The sequence below is a fragment of the Lethenteron reissneri genome, chromosome 25, assembly GCF_015708825.2.
Source record: "Lethenteron reissneri isolate LAM-NWPU_2019-01 chromosome 25, ASM1570882v1, whole genome shotgun sequence".
Lineage (NCBI taxonomy): Eukaryota > Metazoa > Chordata > Hyperoartia > Petromyzontiformes > Petromyzontidae > Lethenteron > Lethenteron reissneri.
This window is the reverse complement of record NC_083803.1, coordinates 16,153,936-16,174,923: the sequence shown is the minus strand read 5'-3', so window position 1 is coordinate 16,174,923 and position 20,988 is coordinate 16,153,936. Positions and strand designations below refer to the sequence as shown.

Genomic DNA, 20,988 nt, shown 5'->3' with positions numbered 1-20,988 from the left:
CACGGTCGTTGTCCGATTGATGGGTCGAGGCGGGCACGCAGCCCCATGAACGAGGGTGAGCAGCTGTGTGTACAGCCTGCTGTGTGTCCAGCCAGCTGTTGTGTCCAGCCTGCTGTGTGTCCAGCCAGCTGTTGTGTCCAGCCTGCTGTGTGTCCAGCCAGCTGTGTGTCCAGCTAGATGTGTGTCCAGTCTGCTGTGTGTCCAGCCTGCTGTGTGTCCAGCCAGCTGTGTGCCCAGTCTGCTGTGTGTCCAGTCAGCTGTGTGTCCAGCCAGCTGTGTGTCCAGTCTGCTGTGTGTCCAGTCTGCTGTGTGTCCAGCCTGCTGTGTGTCCAGCCTGCTGTGTGTCCAGTCTGCTGTGTGTCCAGTCAGCTGTGTGTCCAGCCTGCTGTGTGTCCAGCCTGCTGTGTGTCCAGCCTGCTGTGTGTCCAGCCAGCTGTGTGTCCAGCCAGCTGTTGTGTCCAGCCTGCTGTGTGTCCAGCCTGCTGTGTGTCCAGCCAGCTGTGTGTCCAGCCTGCTGTGTGTCCAGCCAGCTGTTGTGTCCAGCCTGCTGTGTGTCCAGCCAGCTGTGTGTCCAGCCTGCTGTGTGTCCAGCCAGATGTTGTGTCCAGCCTGCTGTGTGTCCAGCCAGCTGTGTGTCCAGCCTGCTGTGTGTCCAGCCAGCTGTGTGTCCAGCCAGCTGTGTGTCCAGCCTGCTGTGTGTCCAGCCTGCTGTGTGTCCAGCCTGCTGTGTGTCCAGCCAGATGTTGTGTCCAGCCTGCTGTGTGTCCAGCCAGCTGTGTGTCCAGCCTGCTGTGTGTCCAGCCAGCTGTGTGTCCAGCCAGCTGTGTGTCCAGCCTGCTGTGTGTCCAGCCAGCTGTGTGTCCAGCCAGCTGTGTGTCCAGCCTGCTGTGTGTCCAGCCTGCTGTGTGTCCAGCCAGCTGTGTGTCCAGCCAGCTGTGTGTCCAGCCTGCTGTGTGTCCAGCCTGCTGTGTGTCCAGTCTGCTGTGTGTCCAGCCTGCTGTGTGTCCAGTCAGCTGTGTGTCCAGCCTGCTGTGTGTCCAGCCTGCTGTGTGTCCAGTCTGCTGTGTGTCCAGCCTGCTGTGTGTCCAGCCAGCTGTGTGTCCAGCCTGCTGTGTGTCCAGCCAGCTGTGTGTCCAGCCAGCTGTTGTGTCCAGCCTGCTGTGTGTCCAGCCTGCTGTGTGTCCAGCCAGCTGTGTGTCCAGCCTGCTGTGTGTCCAGCCTGCTGTGTGTCCAGCCAGCTGTTGTGTCCAGCCTGCTGTGTGTCCAGCCAGCTGTGTGTCCAGCCTGCTGTGTGTCCAGCCAGATGTTGTGTCCAGCCTGCTGTGTGTCCAGCCAGCTGTGTGTCCAGCCTGCTGTGTGTCCAGCCAGCTGTGTGTCCAGCCAGCTGTGTGTCCAGCCTGCTGTGTGTCCAGCCTGCTGTGTGTCCAGCCAGCTGTGTGTCCAGCCTGCTGTGTGCCCAGCCTGCTGTGTGTCCAGCCTGCTGTGTGTCCAGCCTGCCGGCCAGGTGCAATGTTTACAACGGTGACGATGAGACATCAAAGCGAAGTTGGACAGTTTGCATTTAAGCTTCAGCCCCGTCTTGCAAACGATTAACTTTACCGCGAATCAATGATAATGTTTGTTCTAGATTTGAAGCTTTCGTGACTGCAAGGATTCATATTCTTAGTTTTTTTTTCGGTAAAGTCACGTAGGTAAAAATAGAAATAAATAATAAAATAATAGAAATTATAATAGAAATAAACTATAGTTATTTTGCTGTGCCTTTTTTACACCTGATGAAGGAAGCTTGTGTTGCCTCCGAAACGTCGTGATTTATTCTTTATTTGTATTATTATTTCTATTTTTTTTACCTACGTGACTTTACCGAAAAAATCCAGCTAATGTTTGTGTTCATTTATTTGTGGAGCTGGCAGGAGGAAAACTGCGGAGCTCTACGAGACCTCACCAATGTCGCGTGACGTCGACACCCCCCCCCCCTCCCGCGTCTGCTGACGTCACCGACTCCTCACCAGTGTGACGTCGTCCCTCTGCTTCGAGCTCACCGGTGTCGCGTGACGTAATAACTCCCCTGTCTCCTCACTGCCTTCTGCGTCCCGTGACGTCAAACCCCTTCTCCTCACATCACCCCAGCGTTGCGTGACGTCAGTAGTCTCCCCCAGAGCCCGGGGGTCTGTGAGGTCATCAGCCCCCCTCCCCTTCCACCGCAGCCCAATCAACCCCGCCCCTCCACCTCGACAGAATGACGTGACGTCATAACCCCCCCCCCCCAAAAAAAAAAAACCGACTTGATTTTTGATGCGTTACAGACGGACAAACAAGCATATTGTTGTGTAGTTTATAAAGACTACGTGGGCCAGGCTGACTGAAGGCGATCTTGACTGCACGTGGCTTCATTTATACAGGATGTGGAATGCTCAATGTCACGTTAGGTGATGATAGTATATGATCATTATAATCCTCGATCAAGCCACTGCTGAATTTCTCGCCACGTGCTTTGATCGTGGGGCTTAGTTGATGACACTTTACCACGCTGATCAGTGCAGCTTTGTTTAATGGTGATGCCATGCAGGACGGGCTCAGATCATCACTCACCATTGATGTTTAGCCGCGAGTCGAACTTAGGTCTCCGGATTCATCGCGAAATGCGCTAACCACTGCCCCACCGCAAAGCATCGGTATAGTGGAATACTAAGCAGCAGCAATGTATTATTTCTAGATTTGAAGCTTTCGTGACTGCAAGGATTCATACTCTTAGGTTTTTTTTCGGGAAAGTCACGTAGGTAAAAAAAATAGAAATAATAATAGAAATATAATTGAAAAATCACGACGTTTCGGAGGCAACACAAGTATCAAGTGATACAGTAAATCTAGCTGTGACGGTCCCACCTGATGACGGAGACTTGTGTTGCCTCCGAAACGTCGTTATTTATAATTGTATTTTTATTATTATTTATTTTTACCTACGTGACTTTACCGAAAAAACCTAAGAGTACCAATGTATTATGTTAAATCCCTCTAAATGGCGGTGGTTCCATTCGCATCAGCTCGTGTGTAAGCGCCTAAGGTACTGCAGTGACACGGCCACGTGCACGTGGAACCAGTGCGCGCTTTGGTGTGAAGCGTTCGGCGCGGGGCATTATCGGACCAACAATGCGGCCACTGCGACTAAACACGTGGCCATGTCTCCACCTCGTATCTCAACAATTGCCTTCAAAACAAACTCCGCAGGTGACCTTTGCGTTCAATCTCCGCTCTGTGACCGGCGTGGTGCTGGCCAACGCAACCACCCACCCCTTCGTGTGCCGTGCCGGCCTTCTTAGGTGCTGCTCTCGCTAACGGCACTTGCCCCCCCCGCCGCCCCCCAACAGTCTGTTCAGGCTACACTGGGGATCTGTTGTTGTCTTTGTGCCCGGGTGTGTGCTCTGGAGAGAGAGGATGGTCAGATAGGCAATCGGCACACGACATCGTAGGAAGTGATGCTATCTGCGCGCCTGTAAAATATTAACCCCAGGGTTTGTGCTCTTTATTTTCCCTTTTGAAGCCGAGTTTGGCTAGCGCACGTGATGTTCCTTAAGGTGGTAACAATAAGAGTTTACAATTGAATGCAAGTAAAACAAAAACAGTTTGTCTCAATGAAAGCTCAGCCGGAATGGAGCCTGGAAAGCGTTAAGATTGCAGGGCGACCACGACGCACACAAAACACGTAACCTGCTTGCGGGTCTACGTTGTCAGAATAGGTCGGTGTGGCACCATACATTGTTGTACAGTACTGCACCGTTCGCCAACGTCTACGGGCCACGCCCGGTACCCACACTGACTCGCTTGGTGAAGTATGGTCGAATAACCCCCAAGACTCGTACAGCGTGCATTGTACTGCACTCCGAGGTCGCCCAGGAATATCGTCATCTTCAATGACTTCATTTCACCGGGTGAGCACCAAACTGAGGCGCGAGGCCCTTTCCGCGAGGGTGACCTGGGTCCACAAACGTGAGCAGTGCAGTTTAGACCTTCACATACCGAGCGATGAGATCCCACAAGTGGCGCAATTGTCACATCAGCGGTTGCTTGGTCCAATCAAGCGAAAGACAAAGCCACGCCAAGACGCGTCGCGGCTAACCTCTAGACTCTTAGAGTCACTCGTGGTACAATTCTTAGAACAATTACGGTACCAATGGCATTCTTTCGAACACAAGAGGCGCACATTAGATCAAGTGAGGTCGGCGTACGAACACCCCGTGAAAAGTACAAGTGTGGGCACAAATACCGACACGGCAAGTTATGATTTCTAGAATTAACAATCTAGAGGCCGCCGGTTCGATTCCATCTCCTGGCGCGCCAGTTGAAACAATGGAGAGCGTTTCTTAAGATCACGTCGCTTTTGTCCACCCAGCGGTATACATTGATTCACCACGGTCGGATCGGTACGTCCCGTATGGCGGAGTCAAGTGTGGGCATGCCCACCTCGTCCAAAGCGCCTTGTGTAATCGGTAATCAATGTTATATTTTTGCGCATGGCAATATGTTCAGGAGCTATATGCCAATTTCAGTTGAGAAACTGTTACCGGTTTATCGTGTGACAACCCGATGCAGTATAGCACAAACTCACTATACACTGTTATCGCGCATCACATAATATGGGAATAAACTTGTGCCACAAGATATATCAGCGCGCCATGTTATGTTGATTTGCATCACAACAGAAGATTCGGAAAACCCAAGAGATATTTACGGGGCAAAGCCCAGTTTGTGTACGAGTATAAACCGAAGCTTTCGCGCAGCTGGTCTGGCAGAACAATATTCCCTCTTGACAGTTCTACAGAACAAACGGTGATCTGTTTCGCGCTCATCAGCGAGCCAAATCTGGTCTCACAGCTGCCAAGATGTTGAGTCCCTGTATGAATGAGCGGTGGCGCAGTGGTTAGCGCACTTCGCTATGTACCCAGTGATGTGAGTTCAACTCCCGGCTTGCATCAGTGACGAGTAATACATTAACCGTCACGTGCCCCTCCCAACGAAAACTTCACCAACCGGTTCTGACCAACGTGGCGAAGTATGGTCAAAGAACCGTCACGTGACCGACACGGCGTTACGACAACTTTCATCCAACGGTGAATTGATATAGGGCCCTAAAGTTTTGATATGGATGTAGTGGACCGGCGCTGTACAATAAGTGTTCACCGATATGTCTCTTCGTTATTGAGCTCGTTCCGCATCAATCCCCTCGGCCCGGTGTAGCCCTTCGAGTCATCACTGAGGCCCCCCTCCCTCCCATACCCCATCAGTTTTATTAAAGGTGAAGTGCGGTTTGCCGTTCAGTGCGTTCGCCAACGGAAGCACTGGAGCCTTGGAGCAAGAGCGGCAGCACCCAAACAATCTATTTAATCGCAACCTCAGTTCGTTTCTTAACGACTCCCAACAAGTAACGCAGTTGCGCTCGCCGTCTTTTGCTGTGGAGGAGGGCCGTTGTCCGAAACGTCGGCATAGTACAGTATATACGTTCTATTGTAACGACACGTGGGTGAGCTGTTGGTTCGTGCATCGCTGCCGACCTCGTCGCGTGTCATTGCGCTCTTTAAATGTAAGTTGCCTCCATGCAAAGCCGCTCCCCCGAGCTTGCTTTTTAAAACGAGCTCCTTCAGCGAACGATATTCCAATCGGCGGCCTTTTTGTTTAACTTCTCAAACAGCAGGTGTCGTCGTGTTTCAGCCAAACGCTGAGAGAGGGCGAGAGATAGAGACCCCGGCTCACGTTCTGAAGAAGCTCCCAGCGCGTGGAGCGAAACGTCGGACACGCACGCCGAACACGACAGGCGACGCAACCAGAGAACGCATCAGAGGGATTAAACAGCAGAGCCGCTAAAGCCCTGCGCGCCAGAGTTTGCTCTCACGCAGATCTCGCTCGGCAGACAACGAGGGGTCAGTGACGCCAGAGTGGTCGCTCCTTTTAGAGTGACCGACTCACTCCGACCTCTCTCCCTGCTGACCCCCCCCTCCCCGCATCCCCTGGGCCCATGTGGTGGGGTTACGGAGTCGGGGTAAGGAAGGTCGGGGAGGAGGGTGCAGGTCGGCCGTGCACCTTGCCCAAGGACAGCCGATAAACATCAAACGGCTGCTTCGCGTAATCTCGCGTGTTTGTAACAAACGGACAGCTGAAGGCAACCGCCATCGCCACCCATCATGCAAGGGGGCCGCTCTCACGACGTCTCAACGTCTAAACAAACGCCACCATGTTATCTTTGTGTTGAGTCGTTTCCCTTATTCGCCCCCCCCCCCCCGAATGTGAATCGTTTCACCCACTCTAAACAGAACCCCGGCGGCAGCGAGATGCCCTCCCCACGCTTCTTGACACCTGCTTCTGACCGAGTTTTCTTCGTCGATTCCCTTCTAAGCCCGAAATTAATCGGCGTTGTTAATTCCACTAAAAGTCTGGAAAATCGATCGGACGACTAAACGTGTGCAGGTACTGTAGAGTACTTGCAAAAAAGAAAACCACGTTCAGCATTTCATATTCAGCACTGGGTGCGTTCGGGTCCAGTGATGCTTCACGCGACGGAGTCCATCTGATCGCAGCTACAATTCGGCGAACGGCGCTCGCATTCAGGCATCGCTGGCCACTAATTGGTGACCGTTGCCGGGTCGCGAACTCGGGCGGCCGGGTTCATAGGGCAAGGTCCAAAGTTTGACGCCGCTGTGTTGTCTGGTAAGTGATGAAGTGAACACGTGAATCGGGTGGTTAACCGCGTGAGACCACCGGTCGGGAGTGCCCTCCAAAAACAAAACATGCAAATTTCCCGGAATGCTAGAGGGTGTTTCGGGACAGCTTCGCAATCCATGGAAACATTCCGGCCAGACTGTCTGAGACGCAGAGGCGTTCTGCTGCTAGCCGTGCCGTGTCTCGCGAAAGGCCCCGGATCGTTTGCTGTCAGTGTCGTGAAGAAACGTCGCCTGTTTTATATGTTCTCTTAAGTCCATAGCGTTTTTGAGAAATATGTAAGGCGACAGCACTCACGAAAGACATTGGCAGCAAATGCAGAGGTTATTTTCTTCAAACGAGATTGGAGAAATATCGTCAGGAACGATAGTAGAGAAAGGAGTAAAGTAATCGTCCAAGACTTGATGGTAACGGTCACCATGACAACCGATAACAAACAACTTCAGAAGATGATTGATGAAATTAACAAAGAGGAGTCCAAAGCTGGGCTCAAGATAAACAGGAGCGAAACATATGACACGTGCACTACAAGTTTCCTAAACAAAATGAAATTATCTTTTGAGGGAAACGACTGGAAAACAGCAGAATATGTACAGCTATCGGGCAATTATCAAAGGCAGATTAGAATCCAATTATGAAATAAAGATATAAACAAAACGAAGTGAGTTAGTTAAAAAAAACTTACTTTGATAACGCAAAGCAACACACCGATATGCTTGAAAAATAAAGATTTCAATCAGTGAATATTGCCCGCTATAATATCGCACCTGGGATTAGCACGGTTGGCTACGTGCGGTGCGAACGAAATTCAACATACAGTACATACGTATCATACGCACGGACACTAACGCAGGCCATAGAACAACAGTTGGAATGCCCACGTGGGGAGATTCATGTTTGGAATTGCACCAAGAACACGTGGCTCAGAGAACAAACGCAAACCAGAGGCATCGTGGTATTAGCGCCACGTGAATATGAGTGGGCTTGAGCAGGACACGCCACGAGAAGGAATGATGGCCCGATGGACAAGACTGGTGGAAAAATGGCAGGGCAACACCGAAACCACCGTGGATATGGAACAAATGAGATCGTCTCCCGTGCAGGCGTGAGACGGATTGTGGCATCGCAGTTCCGCGTGGGATGGCGACTGCGTGAGGAGGCATTCATCCAGCAGTGGATAAACCATGGCTGACGGTGCCGATGTTGACTCCACTGTGCCCCCCCCCCCCCACGTGCTCACCAATGTGCACTCGTGGAGTTGGCCAACACTTCCGAAAACGGGTCCTGAGGTTCAGCTGGGACTCTGGGACTCTCCGAGGCAAAGGGCATTATTGGTATTATGTTTGCGATAGCAGCGACCCGCGACCCTCCTGTCACGACGATCCGTCACTCGGCAGCTCGGCGCGGAGTTTATGAATGTGCAATCTCCGTCGTGAGTGATGCTTCCTGAATTCATCCGCTGATTTATAGTTCCTTTGCATCGGTGCTGCTGTGCGCATGTGTCCGACCGCTGTACTTCATCTTTAAACGATACAGAATCTGAAGCCTCCCTCCGGTGCCTTATCAACACCCAGAGTTCCCACATCACCCGATATAGTCTTCGAAGTATGCTTATAGAGCTATATATGTATACATACACATACTTTGTCAATCCACGACTGGATGAAGGCCTCCCCCACGCCGCTGTCGGTCGTGTCAGCTGTTTGACCATACTTCACCACGCTGGTCGGTGTGGGTTGGTGAAGGGGTTCAGAGTACAGTGCGCTAACTACCACGCAACCGCCCCACCCCACAAACATTGACTCTGAGTGAGAGACAGAACATGTACGGTTTTTGGAAGACATAATAAACGTTTGTTATAACGTCCAGCCCTTTGTCAATCTACTGCTGGATGAAGGGCTCCCCACACCATATCGGTGGTGGAGGTTGTTTTCACCATACTTCACCATACTGGTCAGTGCGGATGTTAACCGCGGCTGGTAATGGAATTCACGTCGCCGGGTTCACATGGCAGTGCGCTAACCACTGCGCCACCGCTCTAAGGCCCTCTCGGGAAAGGCACGCGCTCTGTGGACGAATACAAACTACGCAATCATACGAATGGCCGCTGCTGCCGGAAGCTACTGCCACATGCACGCATCACGCTTGTGGTCACTTCGCTATCGAACGGCCATCAGCTCGTTTAACGAGTTCATTCCTTTATCGCGGCGTTTGATGAGCCGCACGCCCAATTTTAACAATTCATTTTATTGATCTGTAAAGGAGGGCGAGGGTTTCCTCTGGCGAGGGAGATATGGGAGGTTTTATATGCGCGGGAGACATTTACCATTGTTTTATTTTAATTGAGTATCATTTAAAGATTTGGGATTTTTTTCAGTGATTTTTCATATGACACCCACCCACCATAACTTGCTCTCGTAAATCACGCCACGGGGTGTTTAACGTCTGCTTTACAGTTTACGGTCAATCAGCTGTACGGGATGATCACGTAATTTATGTATTTTTTCCAGGCAAGCCTCAAGGCTGCTTCCCCTCTCCCGCGTAAGGAGCGCTTGCTTCTTGTGGGACAGAAGCGGAATATCCAGGGAACACACCACCACCACCACGCTCAACAAGGAGATAGCGCTCACATTTACGCACAGACGAGGTTCACGCAACCCAGCAAGCTGGCTTTTCCCTGCCACCTCCTGGCCACTTCGCAGCCTCGGCGTGTTTGGGAGTTTCACTCCAGATCTTTGCGTGATCTTTGCCCGCACAGAGCGCCCAACTGGGAGTTGTGCGAGTCGCCACGCCGGACTTGCGCAATCGGTCACAGCGCCGCGCCGGCCTCGCACAAAAGGCGTTCTCGTCGCTCGCTGCCGTTAATCGCAGCCTTTATCTCGACACCCCCCCCACCTCCAGCCACTCCCCCCCCCCTTTCTTCTCCCCCACCCCCCCCGTGTGCAGGAAGCCGCCGAGCGTCTGGAAGCTCAAGATGCCACGGGGGTGGCCTCCCCAGCGAGCCGCACATTTGGTGAAGGCTCTCATTACCCCGCGCAATCTGCCCGTGACACAGACGGCCCGATACAATCGCGCGAGTCGCATCCAAGCACTGCCACTTCCCCTTGCGTTGCAATCGATGGACGCGTGCGCGCCGCAGGAATGAGTGGCAAGCTGGACGACACTTACGGATTTTGGGTCACGTGTTCGCGTCGTCTGTGCGAGTAACAACACAGCCAGTGGCTTTTTTGGACGAGATGAGGCCGGGAATTCGATCCCGACCCTGACTATGCCTGCTGTATATTTGAAGTTCGCGAGTTCTCTCTCACAGTGGTGGTCACGTGAACTTTTCTCCAGGTTCTAAACATGGGTTTAGATTATGTGGCCGCTATTATAAATCCCTACGTATGTTAATAGAGCCACTTCGATTAGCTATCACGTGTGGCCAGATCGCCTATGAAAAAGAGATAATAGCTCAGTGGGCTTTAGCTGGTAAAAAATAATGGAGGTGGAGGGGTGTCTGTGGGGGAACTGCAAGGCTGTGTTTCTTGACGCCGAAGCCAATTGCCTTTGCGGCCACGTGGCTGTAATTGTCATACGTCGCTGCTTCAATAAATTAATTAAAACGCCACACGTGCCCTCTACTGCCCACAACGCCTACTATACATCAGTATTTTTGCGCACGATAGCCGCCCATCCAAGCACTATCCAGGCTCCTAAAAAAATCCCGCTTAGCTTCCAAGGTCCAACGGGATGGGGCGCATTCCGGGGTTCTATTATAGGGCAGTGTTCTCGCGGTAAAACAATGGTACCTTCTTTTTTTTAATGAGCGCCAGTCGAGACTAATCACTGCTGCCATTATTACTATTGCCACGATAGGTTTCTCCGACATCACGGTTCATTAGGTCTCATAGCCCGGTTGAAATTACGCATTGCAAAGGAGGTAGGGTGCAGACAGCAGGCGGGACGGGTGCAGCAGAGGTCCCGCCAGATGCTTTTCAGCCTCGACGCGGGTCTGGAGAAAGGTTTGATTTCGGGGGATGGGAGGAGGGCGGGAGGGAGGGCGAGGGGAGTCGTGTCTCTGGCGGGGGAGGAGGAGTGATGGAGGGAGGAGAGAGGCAGGGAGACAGAGAGAGCGGCTGGAGATTTTGGAGGAGAGAGTGGGGGCGGAGGGGAGAGAGATTGGGGGGAGGAGTGAGCCGCATTGGGTAAGTACTAAGACTCGAGAGGGCTGTGGTGGTGGTGGAGGAGTTTGGGGCTCCATCTGGTGGTGACGTAACCGCTCCCAATAGGCAGCGTGGACCAATGGGATCGTGGCCTGGAGTGAGATATTCACTGCGCCGCCCGAGAGTGGGGGCTCAGAGCGCGCGCGCAGGTACACGGAGCAACATCGACGGGGCGCAGATGATCGCGCTGTGACACCCGCGCAAGTGAGTCAGTGGCCACGGGAACAGGATAGACGCGGTGTTGGCAGTAGCAGCAGCATGCAAGACGCCAGCAGCAGGGTGGCCACTGCGCCCTGCGCTCAGGGACCCGGCTGCTCTTACCCGGCCACGCTCGTGGCGCAAAGCGGAGCGCAGCGCGGTCCTGGAGCGGGAAGTCCGGAGCGTAGCCGAGCGAGCGAGCGTCTGGAGGCGAGTATGGCCGGCTTGGCCGAGCTGGAGCTGCTGCGGAGGAGGCACGAGGCGCTGGTGCGGGGCGTCCTGGAAGCCCCCGCGAGTGCCGACCAGGATCAGCATCAGCGCCATCAACATCCTCATCAGCACCACTCGGGGAGCGTGAGCGCACGGCAGCAACCGCTGGAGCGCGACTTCGTGGAGTCGCTCAGAGCGATGAAAGAGCAGCTGGTGAGAACAACTCTGTGTGTGTGTGTGCGTGAGAACAACTCTGTGTGTGTGGGTGCGTGCGTGAGAACAACTCGTGTGTGTGGGTGCGTGCGTGAGAACAACTCGTGTGTGTGTGTGTGCGTGAGAACAACTCTGTGTGTGTGTGTGTGCGTGAGAACAACTCTGTGTGTGTGTGTGCGTGAGAACAACGCGTGTGTGGTGCGTGAGAACAACTCTGTGTGTGTGGGTGCGTGAGAACAACTCTGTGTGTGTGTGTGTGCGTGAGAACAACTCGTGTATGTGCGTGAGACAGAGATGGGTGTTCGCAAAACAGCACATAGCCCACTCCGTCTGTCAGGCTAGACCGCTAGAGGAATCGTTATCTGGAGCGCGGCGGTGTAGTGGTCAGCGCGTCGCGCTTTACAAATTCGACCACCCGGGTTCGAGTCCCGGCACCGGTCGACGTCAGTGGCGAGCGATCTTCGCAGGCCCTGGGCCGCCCCCCCTCGCCAACCCCGCACTGACGGGCGTGGTGAAGTATCGTCAAACAGTTCCCACAACCCACGCGGTGCGGAGAAGTCTTCACCCAGCAGCGGCTTGGCAAGCCGTGAATGACTACGACTATTATTATTATTATTGAAGGGGCCCCTTTCCATGGTATTTTGGGCTACTCCACGCCGGGCAAATTCGTGGTCGAGGTTCGAGTAGCCGCACTGTGCCCCACCACCACCACCATCACCACCACCATCACCACCATCACCACCACCATCACCACCACCACCAAGCTGTGCGACCTGGAGATCCGCGTGCTGTGGTGTACCCGCTCGTGTACCCATCGTGTACCCGCTCGTGTACCCGCTCGTGTACCCGCTCGTGTACCCACTCGTGTACCCATCGTGTACCCGCTCGTGTACCCGCTCGTGTACCCATCGTGTACCCACTCGTGTACCCATCGTGTACCCGTTCGTGCTGCAGGATTACAGTCACCGGCTGTCGGGCGGGAGGGTAGTAGGGGTGGCTGGGAGGGAGATGTAAGAATGTTTCACACTGCCGTGCCACGGGAGATCGAAGCGGCGACCCCTCTCTCTCTCTCAAGTCGCAGTCTGCTGACCGCTCGCTGCACACAGCGACAGAGGCACCGCAGACGCCGCCAATCCCCAAACGGCGGCTCCGGCTCAAGTTAGCGCGGCGCTGCTGCGGAACCCCCCGGGGTCGGAGGGCGCAGCGAAGCTGCGGGGCAAGGGGCGTGGGCGGGTGGGTGGGGGGCAAACTTCGCAGCGCCTCTCGCCCTCGGCTATCGGATGCCATTCCTTATTTTGCACCTTAACGGCCACGGTGTGCGTACGGGGTCAGTGTGTGTGTGTGTTTGTTGGGTCGGTGTGTGTGTGCGCGTCACTGTGTGTGTGTGTGTTGGGTCGGTGTGGGGAGCGGTGGCGCAGCGGGTAGCGCGCTGCGCTACGAACCCGTCGAGCCGAGTTCGAATCCCGCTCACGGCCTCCCCCAGATCTACTCAGCCTGAATTGAGTACCGTGCGCGATGTGTAAAAACATCGCCACTAGAGAGACAAAGGCGGCCGGGCGTGGTGTTGGCCACCCACCTCCTCGTGTGCCGTGCCGGCCTTCGTAGGTGCTCGCTAACGGCACTCGCCCCAACAGTCTGCTAAGGCTATACGGGGGATCTTTGTCTCTGTATGTGGACTAGTTGGGGGGGGGGATGAGGGTATTCACTGCCCCCCGCGTTGACCCCTAGGGCTGCCTCCCCCAGCGCGACCTCGGGCTCCTGTCGCGGCTTCGTCACCTGAACGAGCAGTTCAGCGAGCTCAAGATGGACATGGACAGAGCGGCCGTCAAGCAGTCGGAGACGGACAGCCGGCCCAGCTCCGGTGCGTGACACACGCGCGGACACACGCGCGGACACACGCACGGGGACACGCGCGGACACACGCGCGGACACACGCTGAGACACGCGGACACACGCTGAGACAAACGGATAAAGACAAAGATCCCTCGTGTAGCCTGTAAAAGACTGTTGGGCCAAGTGTTGTTTGCGAGCATGTGTTAAGGGCCGGCACAGTGCACGAACCACATGGTGAGCAACATCACGCTCAGCCGTCTTCGTCTCCCCAACAGTGCCGATGTTTGCACAAGGTTCACATTTAAGGCTGAGTCGACCTACAGGGGAGGTCCATAAATAACGGACACGTGGACAGCGTCACTGAGTCGGAGAGTCCGACTCGCACGGTCAATCCGACGCGAGCGCATTTGCATCGGCGGTTCAATAGCGCAACCCCCTCGCCACACTTTGATCCCCGTACAACACGAAATAAGAATGAGATGCATCTTAGAGAACGTGCGTACATTTCCACCGCAGTGTTCTGCGGTGGCATTACCGATTGCGAAGTTAACACCAGCGCGTGCAGAATGCGGCACGTGCAATGCGCAGAGTGATGTTCACGTGCCATATTTAATGTGCTGCTCCAACGTGATGGGTGCTCGGTGTTTTACATTCTGCACGCATAGCAATGCGGAGCCTATCACGTGAAGGGGAAGCTTCACATTCCTTAGACGAGTATTTATGATTCATAACCACAGCAACTTACGACTAACCACTCAATACTGAATAGGAATAGCAATGCGCATCCCGTTGTAAATCCACTGCTGTATTCTGACGTGCCCACGGGAATTGTTTAACCATACTTCACCACGCCGATAGGCAGCGGAGGTTGGGTGGGGCTGGTAGGACCGGTTTAGATAACAATCGCCACTCACGTTCGCCGTGGCCGGGAATTGAACCCATGTGCGCCAGACACTGCGACACAGCTTGCATGCTTTATTGTATACTGTAATACACACGGCAACTTTTACGTTGAACATCACACGAGCTCTCTGGGACCCGAACCTCGCAACAACAACAAAAAAACAACCTCTTCACCGTAGTTTATTAAATAGGGTATATACTATTAATATTATAGAGTAATCGTAAATGCAGTTAGTCGTCCAGTTAGTCGCATAGTGCATCGTGGTGCGAGATGTTAATTCGGTTCCAATGGCACAGAGGAGGAGTCTGCCTCCGATACACTCCGTAGTCGCTATCGTCTGAGTTGTATTCATTGCGCATCGCCAGCACAAAGGTTGTTGTAGCCTCCCGCGGCCGAGGAGGGGATAATGGGGCACCAGGAGACCGAAAGGTTGTCGCCCGGGAGTTCCCGGACCGAATGCAAGCGGATTCCCCGCATTCATGACCCGTGATCAATGGGGGGAGCCAATTTGAAAATTCAACGCCTACCCCCCCGCTGTAACGCGCGCGTAGGGTGGGTCACCTGCGGGCATCGGCTGCTTGGAAAGGGACGGGGCTGGCTCGCATACAGGGTGCCGACGCGGGACTCCGCCGTAATACACAAGGCAGTCTGGTGGGAGCGCGAGCAAGGCGGGCAGCCGTGGCCAGCGCTCTGCCGAGGAATTATTATAAAACAAAACAAAAATACAAATACCCACTAGTTAAAAAAAAAAATCTCACCCTATCGTGAAACCGATGTGCTAATTGGCGTAGATGCGCACGACAATGAAAGCTGTACAATGAGAGAAATCTCCATCCCGACAGATTACATTTGTGCGGGCGAGAAAAGACCATTGGTTTCAAGTGGGACTGCAAACACGTGTGAACAAACAAGGCACGCAGACGATTTATTATGCAAAGTGGGCGTGCATTCATCGAGTGGCATTACATCTCAATGGCCGGTGACGCTGACATCAGCCTTATTTATATTTGCTCCTCTTGATAGTTGTCCAAGGAACTGATTCGACCACCCATTCGCCCGAACCATAAAAATGTGGAATTTCCCCTTCTGCGACCGAATGGATTAACTGTGTGAATGCGCACTTCTTTTACAGTATCTATATTTGTGTACCAATGTATGCCTTGAACCCAGTGATCTGAGTTTGATAATTACCAACCACGACTAGTGAGTGATACCTGTGACCTTGTCCTGGGCCTCCCCAGGCACGACTCAGCCTTAAATGTGTATGTGTAGTGATGTGTAAACATTATCACTGGGGAGACAAAGGCGGCCGGGCGTGGTGCTGGCCACCCACCCTCCAGTGTGCCGTGCCTGCCTTCATTGACCCTCGCTAACAACACTTGCTCCAAGTATGTTAATGGCTATATGGGGGGGATCTTTCTCTTTGTGTGCATGTGTGTATACTGTACTGTATATGTTGTGCATATATCAGTCATCTCAATCGGTTAATCCATAACACCTGGGTCTGTCCCGTGACCTCTTGCCAAGCAGCGAGCCTCTGGGCACTTAATTCACCTCGCCTGGCACTCATGCTGCGGAAACATCACCACCACCCCTTGGCGCCTTAGCTGCTGCTGTCGTTGTTGTTGTTGTTGTCGTTGTTGGTGTTGTTGTTGGTGCACCATCGCCGGCTGACTCTTGAGCTAAATCGCCCGTGGTGTTGCTGGTGACGGATGCAGGCTACTACGACCTGAGCGACGGCTCGCTCTCCAACTCGTGCAACTCCATCTTCAGCGACTGCCTCTCGGGCTCGCGCTCCAGCCTCGGCTCGTGCTCCCCACCGGGTCGCGCCGCCCCGAGCCCGGCCAGCCCCGCCGCTGTCCCCGCTGCCGCCGCCGAGACGCACCCCGGCTTCACCCCCGAGCTGCCGCTCTTCAGGGGGCCCGGAGAGCACCCCCGGGAGATGTGCGGCCTTCTCCCGGCGGCCGGGGCCACCGCGGCGGCGAAGGCGGTCCCTTCCGTGCCCCCAGCAGCAGGGCCGGGCCCGTGAGAGGCCTCTCTCCTCGGGTAAATGCCTCCCCAAAGTTACGTTTTGAAATGTGTAGAATTTGCTTATTCCTATGCTACTTTGATCCTGTACGCTATTATATTTTGACGCCGTATTTGTGTGTGGTATAATAGACTGAATAGTTACTGTCATTGGGATGCTGCCCTGGTGTGATGGTTAGCACACCAGTTCCATTCGCGGCAGTAGGACAATGGGGCCAGTTTTTTTAAAAATTCCCCACCTCCGTCTCTGTCCAGCCAGCAGTATACAGTAAAATGCATACACCAGTCGCGATCAGTGGCTCGTGTGCGGTGGGATAAAGTGTGGGTACTCCCATCACCTTCCAAGATGTCTGACCAGCATGGAAGAGTAGGCCAAGTGCCCTCTAGACAAGCGATTCCCTCTAGTGGGGGGCCTTCCCTTGGGCAGTCGGTGGCGCGAATCGGACAGAGCAGGGCTCCACCTTTACCTTTGTAGGTGATTGCGCTAAACGTGTTGATGGACTTGCATACGCAGCTCAGTGGATACGGAACAGGAAAAAAAATCTCTTCAAATTTAACCAGTCACAATTATATTCGATTGGTGAGTTATGATTTGTGTCGAAAATATAAACATGTCTAAATAACAGCCAGTATATGTGTCCTCCTGTTTAACAATAATGTAACAATGTTTTTTGGTAAAAAGAAAAAATAGCACTGGTTGGTATTGTTTTTGTTTAGCTATAATCAATCACAGCCGTGACACGCCTGATTCCCTGCCATGGATGCAAACGCGTTTTGTTGTAAGGTCACACGGTAAACGTTCGACTATTCATCATGAGCTCATCTTCCTCCTGTGTACAGAGGGCCCACTTGCACACAGCAGTCGAGCAAATAGACAAAGCTTTCCTGCAAATTGAAATCCCGAGCAAACTGGGTGGTGCTGTGATTTGAGCACACAGCTGCCGATCAGAAGGTTCAGGGTTCAAATCCCGTTGGGGGACAGCGCAAACCTTCACTTCTCTGGGCTATGTGGAATGAGTACGGCCATGTGGGAAGTCGATCGCATCAGTCAAATCATAATGAATAAATAAACTAAATAAATAATAATGAATAAATAAACTAAAGACAGTTGACAATCCACTGCTGGATGAAGGCCTTCCCACACACTGCGTTGAGTCATTGTTGGACCATACTTCATCACGCTGTGGAGTGTGGGTTGGGCAGGGAGGGGGGCCCGGGACAGGTTCAGAGATCACTCGCCACTGGTGTTAGCCATGGCCAGAAATCAAACTCGCGGAGTCTGCTTACGACAGCACCACTGCTGCACCTCCACCCCTCGGTTAAATGGTTAATATTCTACAAATATGTTTCTGTACTCCATACAAGAGTTATATTTATTGCCATTCATCCTGATTATTTACGGCAGCTTGCTAACGTACCATAAGATTCCATAAGGCAGGGAGTGTTAACACAAACTCTGCGGGGGTTGTCGTTGCCGAGCAGGCCTCTTTCTATTTCACGCCTTACCGATGCGCTCGTTACGACTCTGACGCGTGCCTTGGGCTTCGTGCCCCCCTCGTCGTCCACAGGGGACCTGCTGCGGATCCGGAGCGATACCTCGGGGGCTGGCACAGCGACCCGCCGCTCCCTGCCCGACGACCCCACGCCGGGCCCCCCGCCCCCCGCGGCCTGTCCCTCCGCCCGCGGCACCGAGGCGAGCGGCCGTTACGTCTCCGACCTGACGTCGCGAGACGGCAGCGACGTGTACCGCTACCCGAGCCCGCTGCACGCCGTGGCGATCCAGAGCCCGCTCTTCCTGCACTGCCCCGGCGCCGCGTCGGCTCCTCACGACGCCAGGACGTCTCGACGTCTCGGCGGAAGCGCGCAGAGGCCGTGCTCCGGGTTCGTTCCGTCGCCGGGGCCCGTGCCCCTCTCCCGGGACGGTGTCGCGAACGAGAGGGTGAGCGGGTACATTTGCAGCTTGCTTGACCGCAAACGCGTGCCAGGTGCGAGCGGAGGCACCGGAGCGAAACTGAGCAGGATGGAGAGTTTTAACGCCGGTCCCAACATGCCCATCACGAACGGGCGGCTCAAGCCCAAGCATGAGGAAAAGGCGGTGACTCCGGAAAACATCAATCTGGGAGCAGATCCTAAACCGGACACTTTACAAGGCGTGGACAGTTGCAAAGAGGTAATTCCAGAGAAAAACGTGCAAACGATTAATGAGAGTGAAGCTCCGAGGTGCCATCAGCAGAGGTCCGAACCTTCGCCAAGCCCAAAGTCCAAAGAGCAGACGAAGCTCATTGCCAATGTGCTGCCTCTGAGATGTAACGATTCTCCAAAAAGAACCGGAGGCCTCCCCTCACATTTGAGCCGTGTCAAAGGCTCATCGCGCGTGGAGAGGTATGAAGAAGACTCTAAGCCGTCGTCATCAAGAGTGTCCCATCAGGTGCCCAGAGGCATCCATGCCACACCAGGAAAAGGAGTCGAACCGAGGTACAGGGATGCCATGAGCAAGCAGCAGATCGTCGAGGAGCGCTTCGCTCTGCCAAAGGACAGGTCCAGAGCACTGAATGTGTCGAACCACGGAGCGGTCGTCAAAGCGACTCATGGAAAATTGGACAAACGGACGGGTGGACGCAACGTGGTGCCACGGGCCCAACCGAGGGCCGACGCGGGTAACTGCAGGACCAACAATGGGCATGTGCTTCTCAAGGGAAACAGGCAACCGCATCACCGCAGCATGGAGAGCGTGGAGAGCAGACGCAAAGGGAGCGGACGTAAAACTGCCATTAAGAGCAGCAAGAAGTACGGGGCGCACGCGGACTGGAACGGCAACAAGAGGCTCGGCCCAACAAAAGCGAGGCCCCCGAAGGTCGAGGAGCCGCGTGCGCGCAGGAGGGACGAGGACAGGATGCAGAACCCGGCCGCTTGCGCCGAGCGGTGCTGCCGAGACGTCGTGTCGAGGGCCGATGGACGCGACTGCCGCAAGAGCGCCGCTGCCGCCGCTGCCGGTGGCGGCGGCCGAGGCGTCAAACGCTTGGCGCAGCAACCAAAGGGTCACTCCCGGGAGCTCGTTCAATCGCACGGAGCCGCGCACGGCAGAGTGCCGGCGCCGCCGCCGCCCCAGCAGCAGCCGCCGCATCATCGCAGGCGGCCGGCCCCCGCACGCGTCCGCGTGCATCCGCCGGCGCTGGCGCACGCGCGCATGGCACGTGCGTACGTGACGGCCGTGGCGCGGGCGGACAGTGACTCTGAGCGCTCGGAGTACTCCGCCGAGTGCGAGTCGTTCTTCCACGGCACGGTGATGGACACGAGCGAGGATGAGATGAGCGACCACACGACCAACCGCTTTGGAGACGGGGAGACGAGCGCCAGCGAGGGCGTCCCGTGCTCCGAAGTCGACGACGACTATCGCGACGACGACGAGGAGGAGGAGGTCGCCACGGACAGCGACAGCGACGGCGACGCCGGCGGCTTCAGCGTGAGCACGGGTTCTTCCGCCTCGGACGAGGACGAGGAGGACGACGTTGACAACGGAGGGCGGCAGCAGAGCAAGGGAGTGCCCCTCGCGGGGAGACGCGGCGGTCAAAAGGCTCCGGCGGTGGCGGCTCCCGTGGCGGCGAGGGGGCCGGAGGCGCGGGGGGGCGGCGGCGCGCGGGGCCAGCAGCACGCCGCGTGCCGCATCAAGGCGTCGCGGTCCCTCAAGAAGAAGATGATGCATTTCCGATCGGGCTCCCTGAAGGTCATCACGACCGTGTGACTCGTCAGCTCTCGTGGACGAGGAGGAGCCGAATGATGGACTGCTGCGAGCCTTTCTGAGATGGAAGCCGTTGCTTTATTTACCTTGGCACACATTGTTCCACGATTGCATTTTGCACACAGCAAAAACAGTAGTAATAATGAACAACAAACCTTTAATATGACATTACAGTATGCAGTACTTAGGAACATGCAGTGCGTATTCATATTCGTCCGTTGAGTTTTGTTGTAACCCATATGGGCCCTCGGTGCTTTGTCTCACGCAGCCTTTCGTATATATATACATAGTTAGCAATATGACAATCTTATTTAAGATAATATCCCCTTGTATAACTGCACATTTACAAATGTTTATGTTTGCATGGTCATGGAATGGAGTTTTTTTTGTATTGTGTACAAATGTACATTCGTATACGTTTCGCTCGTGCTGTTGTTATGTCGTATTGTAAATCGGTAATCGTGCGTTCTTACGATGTCAAGAAGCCAAGAGGTTAATAAATTCCTACAAAAAAAAAACCTCACTGCATCTGCCCGACATTGGTTGCCTGACGTGATTCCTTGCGGACATTCAGGCACCCTCGTTTAAAAAAAAAACGTAACGGTGAATTCCGCACCCCACCGTACATGGCGAAGACGCCCGGGCCCCGTGTGTGGTTTTGAAGACATTTCAATTATGCACACTCGGCCTGACGCGTCTATTTGCGGCGGGCGCCACAAACGGGGGGGGGGGGGGTGGTGGGGGCCTCGTTAGGGAGGTTGCCACGTGTCCCCCCCCATCGACTCTTTCTCTCTCTCGTGGCCTCCATTCATTTCCATGTCTCTTCCGACTCCCTCAATCAGTTTGACTCTTGGCACGAGCAGACCCATTCCCCCACCCCGCGTGCCATGGCCGACGCAATCTTGGTGGGCTGGCAGTGGTTAATTAAAGTTGCAAAGAAATCGGAG

At 54.4% G+C, this 20,988-nt stretch overlaps 1 protein-coding gene and 1 long non-coding RNA gene across 2 annotated transcripts; both read left to right on the top strand.

Annotated features, from left to right (window-relative positions):
* Positions 1-5,476: 5,476 nt before the first annotated feature.
* Positions 5,477-10,681, top strand: LOC133346935 (uncharacterized). Its single transcript, XR_009755668.1, has 3 exons — positions 5,477-5,578; positions 5,687-6,699; positions 9,658-10,681. It is a non-coding gene; the product is annotated as an uncharacterized LOC133346935 (long non-coding RNA).
* A 136-nt stretch (positions 10,682-10,817) lies between these two features.
* On the top strand, positions 10,818-20,634 carry DACT1 (dishevelled binding antagonist of beta catenin 1). The gene is given in 5 exon segments (XM_061559504.1): positions 10,818-11,537; positions 13,266-13,398; positions 15,993-16,264; positions 16,266-16,320; positions 17,871-20,634. Coding segments are annotated over 5 exon segments (2,997 nt in total). The 5' UTR covers positions 10,818-11,174; the 3' UTR covers positions 20,045-20,634.
* Positions 20,635-20,988: the final 354 nt, after the last annotated feature.